The 12,941-nt window shown below is 38.6% G+C and overlaps 1 protein-coding gene across 2 annotated transcripts in view; it reads right to left on the reverse strand.

The window, feature by feature from the left end:
• Positions 1 to 8,800: 8,800 nt before the first annotated feature.
• LOC306770709 (PDZ domain-containing RING finger protein 4-like) overlaps positions 8,801 to 12,941 on the reverse strand; it is a 158,046-nt gene continuing 153,905 nt past the window's right edge. For both annotated transcript variants that reach the window (XM_079259610.1, XM_079259609.1), the window contains one exon: positions 8,801 to 11,670. In XM_079259610.1, the coding sequence (XP_079115736.1) occupies positions 10,198 to 11,670 (1,473 nt within the window). In that variant the 3' untranslated portion in view covers positions 8,801 to 10,197. The remainder of the gene's footprint in view (positions 11,671 to 12,941) is intronic.

The raw sequence follows: 12,941 nt of genomic DNA on the forward strand, positions 1-12,941 counted from the left end.
TAGTGTGCTGTGTGTGTGTGATGCGTTTTATTAATGTATTTTAATCAAATAATAGAACCCTGCATAAAGTGCAAAACCAGCCTATTTGAACAAGCTGGGATGAAACATCTACTTGTCATATTTAAAGTACATACAAAGAAAATGGGGAAACCTGATAGGTTAATACGTAATTTGAATAAAACTATAAGGCTAGACAGGGAAAAAAATGACATTATAAAAAAGAAAATAAAGCATAAATGTCTTATTTACAGATATATGACATTACTTTTAGTAATATTGTTTGATTGAAAAGATGCCTTTTGTTCTAAGTAACCTATAAATAATTGAGGCAATGCAGAGTTCTCCTTCTGAACCAATGAGCACTTCGGCATGTGGACCAGAGAATTTGTAGGATCAGCCGGGATTTAAATGATGTGTCTAAGCTCTTAGCAAACATTCAGCTCTTTGCTCTTTTTACCGCTAGTGCTGATCTCCTCCAAAACCTCGCTGGTTGTGAAGCCAGAGCCTCGTACCACCTCTAGAGTGCCTTCTGGCAGGGCAGCCCTCCTTCTTACTGGTCCATGTCCTGACTTCCTCTTCTCTGCCCTTCTTCTGTGGACTCACTCACCTTTCCTTTTTACTCTTCACCACCTGCAAATACCCATGTAACTACGTTCATTTTCTACAAATAAGAACCCTTTCCACAATGTTTTTAGTGACTTTGTGCACTGACTAGTGGCACTGAGCATTCATCAATCTTCTAATCACAGAATGGCATAATTTACATTTTTATATATAAATCTACCAAAAAAAAAAACAAGACTTCTCCTTGTACAACTGTCAGTAAATGTCTGGGAAGTGATGGGAACAGTTGCTGGAATTTTAAGAGAGGAATGCAATTCCATTGTTTGATCATCCGATTCTCTGGATGATTTTTTGACAATATTTTAAAGTGTAGATGGTGGAATCTTTTTTATCTTTACATATCTTTACATTTGAGAGACTCTACTACCCTGAAATGTTTATTTTATGTCTGGTCATGTTACTGACCTGTTAAAATCATCATCAAATGCTCTTCCAGCTACTTTGTGTCAAAATACTTTTCCAGCTTTCTGTTTCCTCTGGTCTGACTTTTTGAGATGTTCTGCTTCTTTTCCATGAAATGCTAAAATGTTTCAACATCTTGAATGCTGCTTATTTTCTACTGGAAATATGATGGGGATGTATGAGATTTGTTAATAATTCAATTCTGTTTTTATTTGCACCTTTCATAGCAGCCCAATGTTTTGGGAATTGAGGCTGAGCCAACGTGAAGTAAAACCCATTTAAGAAGTCAAACCTTCGGGTTTTACAGCAAATAAATAATTTTGCCCTGATATTTATCAATATTATAAAAAAAGAATATCACTGCTGGCGAACATCAAAACTGAAAGGTAAAACCATGATTGTTTTATACCACATTTAAGGAGGCATAAGTAAAGACCAGCTCTCAGCAAATTTACATTTCTCACAGCAAAATTGGCAGAGGTAAGTTATCAGCCGTGAGACAGGCTGAATTCTAATCACCATGTATAATTAGAGGTTTGTTTTTCCAGCAAAGATTACATTTTCTTAATATTATCAGCTGAAACCTTACTGTTTATTTGCCATATGATAATGAGTTGTTTTCCACCAAGCGGCACCAGTTTTGGTTCGTTGTATATCACCAAGGCAAATATTGTTGGTGTTTTGTATCGGGCTCTGCTTGCATGTTAAATAATATGCTGGATGTTCTCTGCTGATAACTAAATCAAATAAACGTCGTGTGATTTTATCTTTCCTATTTGTACGGCTAACCAACAAATAAAATTGTTTGAAGAAAACCCAAGTCTTTTAAAAACCGTATTGATTTTGCTTTATAACTTTGGCAAAGCATAGATCGATGCACAGGAATAAATGTCTAGTGCTCACAAGAACGTTGCGATTGCAGAATTAATAGATTGAGGACCTGTTGCAGATGTGCACACAACTTGTTGCCTGATGACAGTCCTGTTAATTGTCTGCATGGTGGCCTGTATTCCAACAGGTTGCCATCTGTGTGGTGTACGGTGTGCAGAACAGTCCACACAGAGAAAAAAATGGATTACTTCTGGTTATGACATTTATGTCACTGTATTAAAAATATGTGTCCTAACTAAGATTAAAAATATACAAAAATATATAAAGTTCATTATGAGATCGAGAGGTTTTCAATAACATTTTTTTTTGTCCTATTTTATGCATTTTTTCCCCCTGTGGTGCCAAGTATTGATTTTGACAGGTGATCCTGTCATGACTGCTCCAACATATCTTTGCCCAAGTATGAAGCCATCAGTGTATCAACATTTTATTGCAGTTTCTGTTTTCTTAAAAGAACATTAGAAAAGACAGATGAGTTAATTATATCAACTTAAGATAACAAAAAAAGGTAGACAGCAAACAGGCAGAAGCGTCAAACTCAATAATGAAGTGATAATCCTTTATAAATATCAGAGTTCTACATTATACAAGGCCGTCAGAGTGTTATCTTGGCTGGTGGTCCATCTCTTACTGTGACTAATAACCTAATTTCATCACCAACTATGCCTGGTCAAACACTCACTTATCTTCAGATGCTCATACTGCCAGATAGTTGTTTCTCGATTACTAAAAATGCTCACCTCGACAAAATCTCAAGCAGTTAAGATAATGAAAATACCCTCTTCTGTAATGGCTGCACACCAATTTGTTTAAAACACAGCAAATGCTCCCCTCCAGAAGGAATTTTTAATGGCGTGCACCGCAGCAGATGCTCATATCCCTACGTACTTTATGAAATGTCTTTGTTCTTTCAGCACTTGTATCCCCAGCTGCATGAACAACACGGTACACCTGAGGAGGTTTGAGCTCAGGGGAACCTTAAAAATATTCTTCTCCAAGCAGAAACAATGCTGCAGCAGCAGAATACACCAAATAAAAAAATCTAATGAGAGATTTACATGCATCTGTAAAACAAACACTACACATCAAAATTTAGATTGTGTTTCTGCAATGTCCAAACAGCAAAAGAATGAGTACCTTGTTTTAACCTCAACCCAAATTCATCAGAAACTGCTTGTTGACGTCTTCGGGTGCCGCAGCTGCAGGGTGACCATAAAGCAATCCACTGGAGACGAATTCTTGCAACCAGTGTGCTATGCAGATAGGATATTCAAAAAAGGAGGACTTGGATGACAGTGATATATAGCCCATTTGCTATTAGGAACATCAGTGGATTTTATGGTGTACAATGTGTTTCTCCCAGGGAGAATTCCACCACTTTCTTCACACCACACCATTAGTGAAACAACAGAGGTAAAAAAATTACAGCTAATAACAGTATTTAGCAGCAGGCTATTTTCAATATGTTACTTCTCTTCATTCAAGATGTGACTTCCTAGCAACTGGTTACGCCTTCTTATGATGAGGATATAGTAAATATAGGGTAGAGGGGCATGTTGTGTTACTCTGACCCATTTTAATGTCTCCATGAGGGCCACAGTCATGGCCAGAGACACTTTGTTTTTAGATTACTAAGTGATTGGATCATTTTTTAGTATTATAACAACTATATTTCACATTTTAGTTCGAAGTTTTCTTAGTGACTCCTAGTTTTGATGCCCACATTAACATTGTATTGATTGTGTGGATATTAATTGTAATTTAAGTTGCTGGCTGAGGCCTAGCTTTACCTCTTCTGTTTGACACTAAAGGTAATTTGAAACAAAAGCAGTTACTGTCTGCGGGTGTAGCCACACCACTGTCGCAGTATCTTTTCATCATAATACTCAGCGTTGTCAAACGGTCGGCAAAGCTCTATGAAATCAGCAACCATGAATCATAAAACCTGCGCAGACCTCTGCAACCTACTGTTATAAAGTATGACGTTCCGGTTGAGCCTCAAGGTCAATTGCTACGAGCGAGACCATCCTGCACAGTCGACTGCACCAGCTCCACTTTTGCATTCACTTGATTCTTCATTTGTTCATCGGCCACTTTTGGACAGCTACACACTCTCTACTGCTTTCTTCAAAGGTGATGCAGATCATTTCTATGACCTGATCTCCGCCTAATCTTGTGTAGCTTTTTTTTATAAAACTTCAAAGAATTTAAAATGATGGAAATAATGAACACATCATAGCAACAGAGAAAGGTGTATGCATTAGTGACTCAAATAAAGAGGCTGCTCTGAGTAGCAGAGCTGATTTAAGTGGCTAACTGGGAAAATGCATTGTTAGGCTTTGATGTGCACTGCTTTCTTAGACCTTCTCCAAACAAAGCATTTCTTGTCTTGGCAGAAAAATAATGCATTCATCCTTAACAACAAAGCGGTGAAACAGTAGAGAGAGTCATTCTGAAAATGAAAATGTGAAATTATTCTTGTTCTTCAAAAAACAATAACAACAACAAAAGGAAAAAAAAGATGGAAAAAAGAGGAAGCAAGCACTCTTTGGATGGCTTGTTAAAGATCTGGTTACTTTGTGCAATTTGCTGATTTTGTGTAATTCAGGCTCAGGACATAGAGATATTACGGTGAATTTCCATTTTGTAACAACTTAAGGAGCTGCAAATATGCAAAGTTAGTAGATATAACTTTAAATAACTTAACCTACATGTATTATACAGAGGATTCAAAAAAAGCTCAGTGTTTGTTGTAGTTAGGTCTTACAGGCACTGACTCGGTTTCTGCAGAAGCACTGTGGATTTTCTTCCATCTCCCCTCGCCTGTGGCAAAGCCTAACACGACTGAGGAGCTGAGCTCTGACTAGTAAGGCCTCCTGGCAAGATTCTCATTACTTACAGTGCAGGAGTTCTGTTACCACGACCCAGAATGCAACTGAGCATGCTGCTTGGTCTAGCACTATATGAAACCTTATAGAAGTGGGAAAAAACAGGGGGGTTAACTTCTCTTTCTACACGTTGCAGTTTAATTACCAAGCGCACTACAGAAGAAGAAAATTAAAAGTTATAAAATACTTCATGACAGGGCTGCCTGTACTGCTCATTGACATTAAAATGTAACTGATGAGCTTACTGTGCTTAATAAAAGGACCCTCTTCTTTGCAATAATGCTGACACTGAAGTAATGTGAAGCGGGGGTGAATTTAGTGTTTGCACTGTGTCATAAATGGAAAATACACTACATGGACTAACTGGCAGTGATTATTTATTAATTCTGAAGTTCGGCAATGCAATTGAATTAGAATTATAACAGCGATGCCTTTTGGATACAGCTTCTGACCTCTCGGTTCATGAATATGGAAAAATGAAACTTTACAGGAATTTTGATGGGATTCAAAGAGACAATGGATGAACAAAGGTTAGAAAAGTGTTTCATTTGCATACAGCAAAGAGTTTGCATGGTTGACCACACTTGTCAATCTTTTCAATTTTTGAGGATTTGAGGGAAACAGGTAGAGGGGAGGGTAAAAAAAGAACAAAAAAGAGATCAGACTGAGGATGTTCAGTTAAGCATTGAGATCCAGGATGTTTTAGTCATTTAGCAGGAAGAAAATGTATTGGACAACAATAGGACACAAGCTATACTTTGTATAACTCTGACCCCAATTATGTTTAATAGTTTGAATAATAGTTCAGTGTTTGGTGTGACATAAAAACAAAAAACAAAAACATAACAAAACAAAACAGTTGATCCATAAAGCATTGTGTGTATGTGTTTGTAGGGCATCTTCACATTATGTAAAAGATCTCTGCCAGTAATGACACAAATGTGTACTAGAGAGAGTTTGAAAACACAAAGCTGTGATGAAACAAAGAATGACACTACAGAGGTTTGGACTTTCCAGCTAATCCTCCAAATCATTTCCACGTGTAACTGTTTTACTAACAATTTGCTGCCAACACTTGGCTGTGAACCAAGTTTTCTCAACATTTTGATACTTTCCATGAATTAAATATGAAATGCCTCAACAAACCTGTGTATTTTCATTACAGCCAAGTGCATTTTTCATTAAAATCGGTGGGTATTTCTGCACAACTGGGCACATTAGTGAATGTTTTAATGTACTGCAATATGAGGCAAATGACTGAAGTGATCAAGCTGCAAAAACATCTGCAATTTGGATTTCTAATTTTTTAAAGAAAAGGATCATGGCCTGGGTGGCCATGAACGGTGGTGCTGGCCAGTCAGTTTAATTAGTTGGTCCTCCTTTTTGTGCAAATTCAGTAACTATGCTAATTTAACTTTAACATCTGACGAGATAAATGCTGTTTTAATTAAACAACTCAGAGTAGGATGAAAAGTGTTTAAGTAGCTTCATGATGTCAGATTCTACTATTTTGAGACATACAATACATTGTGGTCTCTCTATAAGCCATTGTTTCCCACATTAACTATTATAATTACATGACCTTCACCAATGTTTATCCAGTAGTACTTTCAGATAATTGGCCATGTTCTATTAATACTGCAAAAACTGTAAATTTAGAAACAGTGGGTCTGAATCTATTAGATCATGCAATGTTGTTCCTCTTTAGGCTTTACACCTTGAAGAGGTTGCCATGGTGACTTTCTGGCTTCCGGCCACAGAGCAGGTACCAACCAAAGCCCCTTTCACACTGTTGTACTTGGGCACATGTTTTATGCTGGATACGCTTCCTGATGCAACACTCACAGAGAACACTTGTTCCCCTCGGGGCCGCCTTTCAGATCAATTTGTCCAGTAGCATGAGTTGCTTTTTGGTAAAACATGTAAAATCAACTCATCCTACTGTCCACTTTGCTTTTAGCTTAGTCTCACAGTTCAGGCAGCATGACTTAAGAGTTGCATTAATCCTTAAAGTTGAGCATTTTAGAAGATATTTTCAGGGATTTTATGAACCAGAATGTTCGATCTGTGTTCTGTTAGATTAGCCTATGAATTAACACGTGCTGGTTCACCAGTAACAGTTTGTCCTTTGTGCCTGCACACACACAACCTTACTTCTCAAAAGAGCCAATTACCACAACATAGCTCTCATGGTATCAGAAATCAAAGCCGCAGTCAATCTCTAAAGTGTCATCAAGAGACACATCCGAATTACCAGTTTACTTGCCTCTGAGATTAACTGGAAGGCGAGCCCTACAAAGTACAGTGAACCATCATGTGTCAAGTGGATCTGTATGTCAATATATGCGAAGTTCCTTGGATGAATAATGAGAGAATTTGTAGTTTTTGCTGTTCAGGGAATCCAAAAGGTTATCAACAAACATCAATATAGAGGCTATGGTGTTTCTGGTGAGCATGGGACTGAAAAGGAGAGGAGCCACTGTTATATGCTTGACATTTCTGTCAGTACCGGTATTTGAACTGCTGGGTAGCTCTGACAAATGCCATGGCTGTCACGAGCTCGATTTTAATTACACCTGACTGGGTCTTTCAGGAGCTCATGGATGAACTTAATTAGCTTCCAAGCACTTGGGATAGTTCTGGTGTGAGTCAGTACATTTTACACGGCTTCTTCCGTGGCTTTTTATTGGCATTTTAATGGTCTCAGTCTATACAGACTGACAGAATTAACAAATGAGAGGAGAGGGAATGGGCTTGGGGGAGATGGCAGGAGTTTACTTTCTAATACGAAGTTGGATGTAAATGTTTGGCTGGTGTATAAACAGAGATGCTGTTAAATGTCAGAGTATTGGGGAATGAAAAAAAGTATTAACACAACTTAAAAATCCCACCATATGTGATACTTTGGCTTTATAAAACCTTATGAATGTCAATCAAACTGCGCTATTAGAGAAAGGATTTTTAATGATGCAGTGTTTCAGCAATACAATCCTTTTTCTGGTACGAGGCTGGAGGGGTGAGTTTCACCGGCTTACTTTATAATGTGGAAAAGTTGAAAATGAAATAACACAACTGAAAATGAAATGGTGCTGGGCCAAAAGAAAACAGAACAAATGCCATCGGGGAACCCAGAACAATCCCTTCAAAGAAAAAAACCAATGTTAAGAAGAATCCGTTTCTTTCATATTTTACCAGTCCCTTTAAACGGAACATGTTCTCAGTGAAATCAAACAGGGGCAAAAAAAAAAAAAAGGCAGAGAAGAGTCCCAAGGCCATATGGTATTCATGACACTTCAGTTTCAGGTTTAGCACCCTGACAACTAAAGATAATACCGAGACCAGAGTGTCCCAGTAGCTCTTCCTGCATATGACAAGGCTGTAGTAATGATTAAGTGGTCGGTACGTTTTAATGAACACAAAGCCATCCAAGTGTGAGGACATTTTAATTGAAATCCTCTTCTGTTTAATAACTAAACATATTTGCAGCGAGTCACTCTCCAGGAGATATCTGAGGTGGACGTGCGCTTGGCAAAAAAGCTGTTCTGCTTCATTTCACACTGGCCCTTTGCTCCTTGAAGACTTTCTGCAGCTTTTGTTGCTGTTCTTTGTACAGTTTACGTCTGTGAAATGACACGTTTTCCAAGAGTACTTCACCCGTCTTCTTTATTCCTTGCCCCACAGCAAGGACTACAATAACACAATGCGCTGCTGCTGCTTACTTCCGCCCACTTACCATTCGTCATTTTACAAAAGGTAAATTTGGACATGTGAAGCAAATGTATGGTAAAAAAAAAATGTAATCATAGTTACACTAGATGAATTATCCAACAGAATTTGGGCTGTTTTCACTTGAAGGTACCCCAAACAACAAAACAAACACATCAGATTATACCAAAAACAATAATTTATTATTTCTTTTGCAAAGATCACTATTAACACACATTTTACCTGCTACAAATGTGCCACCTATGCATTACTCAGAATTCGACCAGCAGACATCGACTCAAAACATATAGGACTTGGTTTGAAATTTAAAATTTACATTAGTTCAATTAAAAATGATGCATTAGGCATGGCTCAACTGTACTGTACATGTTATGGGACTATTAAGACTTTTGATAAAAGGCAAACCTATTATTTAATCAGATCTAAAGTGTTCTGAGTCCTGCTCAGTGGCAATCATACCAACACTAGTTTAATGTGATTGTAAACAGAATAAAAAACACAAATGATACAGTTTATGAATAAGGCAGAACAAAACCTCCCCCGTTGTTCACAGATGTACAGTTTATTGAGTATGAAATAAAGTTGACACACCAATATGTCGCTGCGGTTTGGCTTTTAAGGCTATGAAGAGTAAAAGGTTAAAAATTATGTAAAAAAATATTGGTATGTAAGAGCTACAGGCAGGTCCATCGGTTGCTGAATATGTAGGAAAAACTTAAAGTGAAAGAAATTTGCATAAAATGTATCATTTTCAAAGTTGTACGTGAAGGTAATTCTCACTTGTCTGATACAAAAGAAAAAAGAAAATTCTGTTGTTTTTACAAAAAAGTAAAAACTTAGGGATTTAAAAATGTGTACACAACAAATATCAACCAATAAATACAAAATTTACATTTAACTGAGACAAACGACAAAATGGAACATGTAACAAATGAGCAAAAACTTGTTGACAAGAGTTAAATTCAAAAGAACTGCAGGCTACTTTCGATTGTTTACATTATTCAGTTAGTTTTAACATCCTTATCAGAGGCAAATTATGTGCTGTAAAAGCAGTGAGTGGTATATAAGCACCTTTAAAGTTTATGTTTATCCTCATTTTAATGTACAGACACTTAAACGATCAATATTTCATGATCTGTTAAATTTTAAGACTTGTTGGAAACATTTCTATCTCAACACAAAGTGGGATTTAATGGATTTTGGCTCTTACTTACTTTGGGAAATGGGAAATCTGTTCATCTTTTTTTTAAAGCAACATTTAAAACAACAGTGGAAAAACACATTTACCACTGATCCATCATGGCGAATAGATAAATGCACTCAAGAGAAAAAGAAAACAAACATTCTCACACAGCCGTTTTGACGTATAGGCCTACAACATAAATATGAAAATAGAATTGATAAGATAAACATGTTTTAAAATGAAGTAACAAAATATTTGTATCGGTATCATTTCATAGAAAATGTGTTTTCCTGCAGTGTGATGTGAAAAAACAATTTTTGGAAAAACATCCTGTAAATGTCATGATGCCACTGATAAATTCTTTACAAAATGCATTTTGAGTTACAAAGAGTGAAAAATATTCTTATTGTCCTCATAAAAACGCCACATTGAACGAGGCGAGAATGTCATACCACATGGGGTAGAATGTATGTGGGCTTTACTTTATACAGTAGTGACTGAGAGGAAGGCGTTGTGCACCTTTGCTCCTTCTGGTGCCTTGGTGCCGTGAGTCATCAGCTCCTGGATTGTCATCCAATTATCCAGGATCTTCTTGTTGCGTTTCTTCATCATCTTCTTGTGGCTGAGCTCTATGATGCTGACTTCCTTGCGACCCTCACTGCTGCTCTGAGGATTTTCCCTCAAGCTTTCCAAGCGACTCCGCTGCATGAACTCTCGTCGTCTCCTCTGTTCTTTTGCCCTGACCAGGTGCTGCTTTCTTTCCTCTTTACTCCAGTACCTCCCCATCTTCATTTCACTCATTGCATCATCATCGGTGGTCATTCCCCCGCTTCGCTCCTCTTTAATCTTTAAGGCTCGCTCCCTCAGGATTTTGTCTCTCACGGGCCTTTTGGTGATGTAGCGTGTGCCGTCGCTGCGGATCTTGACCTTCCACTCCATCTTGGGCTCATTCATGGGTCTCTGAGGCTCTTTGCAGACACTGAGCAGGCTGAGCTGGCTCTGAGCGTACTCTACAGCCGAGCGCTGCTGGATCAGCTGCATGTAGCTCTGGTAGTGGCGGGCATGAGCTGGAATGTTGGCCTGCCTCTGCTGGGAACTGTGGGAAGGAGAGAAGTAAGGATTTTGAGAGGTTGATTGCTTCAGTTTGCCTCTGCTCTCCTCCTCAGCTTGAGGTGTCTGGTCTGACTCGGAAGGATTGCTGTGGTCAGGGCTGCTGCTCTTGCCCAGGACGGGCGCATGGCATGGTGGGATGGGGCTTGGGGAAGGGGAATGACCAGCAGCGAGGCCACTGCAGAGGTTCCTCTGGTTGGTGAGACTGACCATTCTCTGGAGGGAATGCTCTGGGGAGCGGTCCATTGCCAGAGGAGTGCTGCGGGAACTCTCGGCAGTGTTATAGGCACTGGAGCTGTCCTTATCCGATTTTTCTAGCCTCTCGTTCATGTCAGCCAACTTGCTCCTTGTGGACTCTCCATGGTGGGGGCTTTGATTTTTGGTGGAGGGCACAGAATGGCCCGTTAGGGGCGACTGCTGACCCTTACGAAGCTTATGGGCCTGCATGATGTTTTGACACTCGAGCTCAATGCTGCGCAGCTCCTCGTTGAGCATCCGTAGCTCATGTTGAACGCTGCCCTGTTCCGCCATGCTGCACTCAATGGTGCTGCGGCGACTGTAGAACAGGTCGTACTCACCGCTGTTTCGGATCTGACACTTAAGCTCCAAGAGTTGTTGGAAATGGTCACCTTTCATTTCATCATCTTCCTCATCGTCTTTGTCCCCCAGCCTTATGGAACCATTGCTGCAGTGTGTGTCCCGACTGTCTCTCAGGCACCGGGACAGACGTCTCTGGATTTGTGCCAAGACATTTTGTTCCGAATTCTCCATTTTGTCTTTTATACTCCGCACATTGTCCTTTAGATAGGGGAGTGTTGAACAGGTTGGCTTTTCATCTTCTGCTCTCTAAAAATAAAACACAATATGTTATGACTACCGGCCAAATAGCATGTCATCATTTTTCAACAATTTACTTCCTGATTAAAGATAAAGTGAAACTGAAGTGAAACTTCTGAAAACCATCAAAGAAAGGATAAAGACAAGTTAAAAAAAAAAAGTTTTACTAGTTCTTCTGCTCTAATGAAAGCATTGGGAGGGGAGGCCAAAGTTTAAGTTAGTTTGAGACCAAAGTCATTTCCACTGAGGAAAGAAAGCGAAAAACTATCTTGTGGTCTGAAAAATCAAAACTGATTCATTTTTAGAAATCTTAGGCAATCCTTTTGCTTTTCCATTAGCATGTATTTAAAGCGACAGCACCCTTATTAGGGGTACATTAGTGAACATGGCATGGCTAATTAGAGATTTCAGGTTTTGGATCTCCCTGCCGGGGCTCCTGTGGCTCTCGTGGCCTGCAGTGCTCTCTGAGCTGTGGTGAGAGATCTGTGGCTCTTCATCTGGCCTTTTTTTAATGTATCATTTTCTCCACGTAGCTCATTCTGTCTTCTTTTCATTTCATCATTTCATCAGTTCCATGCAGCACACTAAAAGTCCAACTTTACAAGTTTGCAGGGTCTTCAAACACTATTTTCCATAAAACATGTTGGCTGTTCAACCTTGACCCCCAGACTGCAGGGGTGCATGCAGATTTAGCTCATTTGCAAACTTTTAACTTTTTTAACAAAAGATGCAACACAAATATAAATACCTGTCCCAACTTTATTATCTTGGAGGCACTAAATTTAAAATGGACATTAAAAAAAAAAAAAAAAAAAAAAAATCAATAAAATCTTGCACTTATTATTTTGAATTTTGTTTTTTTAATTTAATAGATTTATAAATTAAGCTCCACATTACTAAAGCCTGTTTTCTATACATTTGCTGTAGAATTCCATGTTTTGTTGTTTTTTGTTGTTGTTTTTGTTTTGTTTTGCAAAAAAGGCCTGCATGAACATATTGCAGTCTGAAACTTACTTCTTAAAATGTAAAGGTGCATGCAAAATTTTTCATTAATGACCTGTCACAGAATATTCTTTTTTCATTTTTTGGGAGGGGATTTGCATACATGTGAATGCAGATTTGTTTCTGAATGAGGAAAAAACGGGGGTTACTGCAGTAAGTGTAACCCTATTTTGATCCCTCCTAAAGAATACATATTCTACTTTGCATAATTGTTGTACAGCTCTGATACTTCAGGGATTGCCGACTCTCTGGCATGTTTTCCAAGTCCCATTTATATG

This window comes from Telmatherina bonti, assembly GCF_933228915.1.
Source record: "Telmatherina bonti genome assembly, chromosome: 2".
Taxonomy (NCBI): Eukaryota; Metazoa; Chordata; class Actinopteri; order Atheriniformes; family Telmatherinidae; genus Telmatherina; species Telmatherina bonti.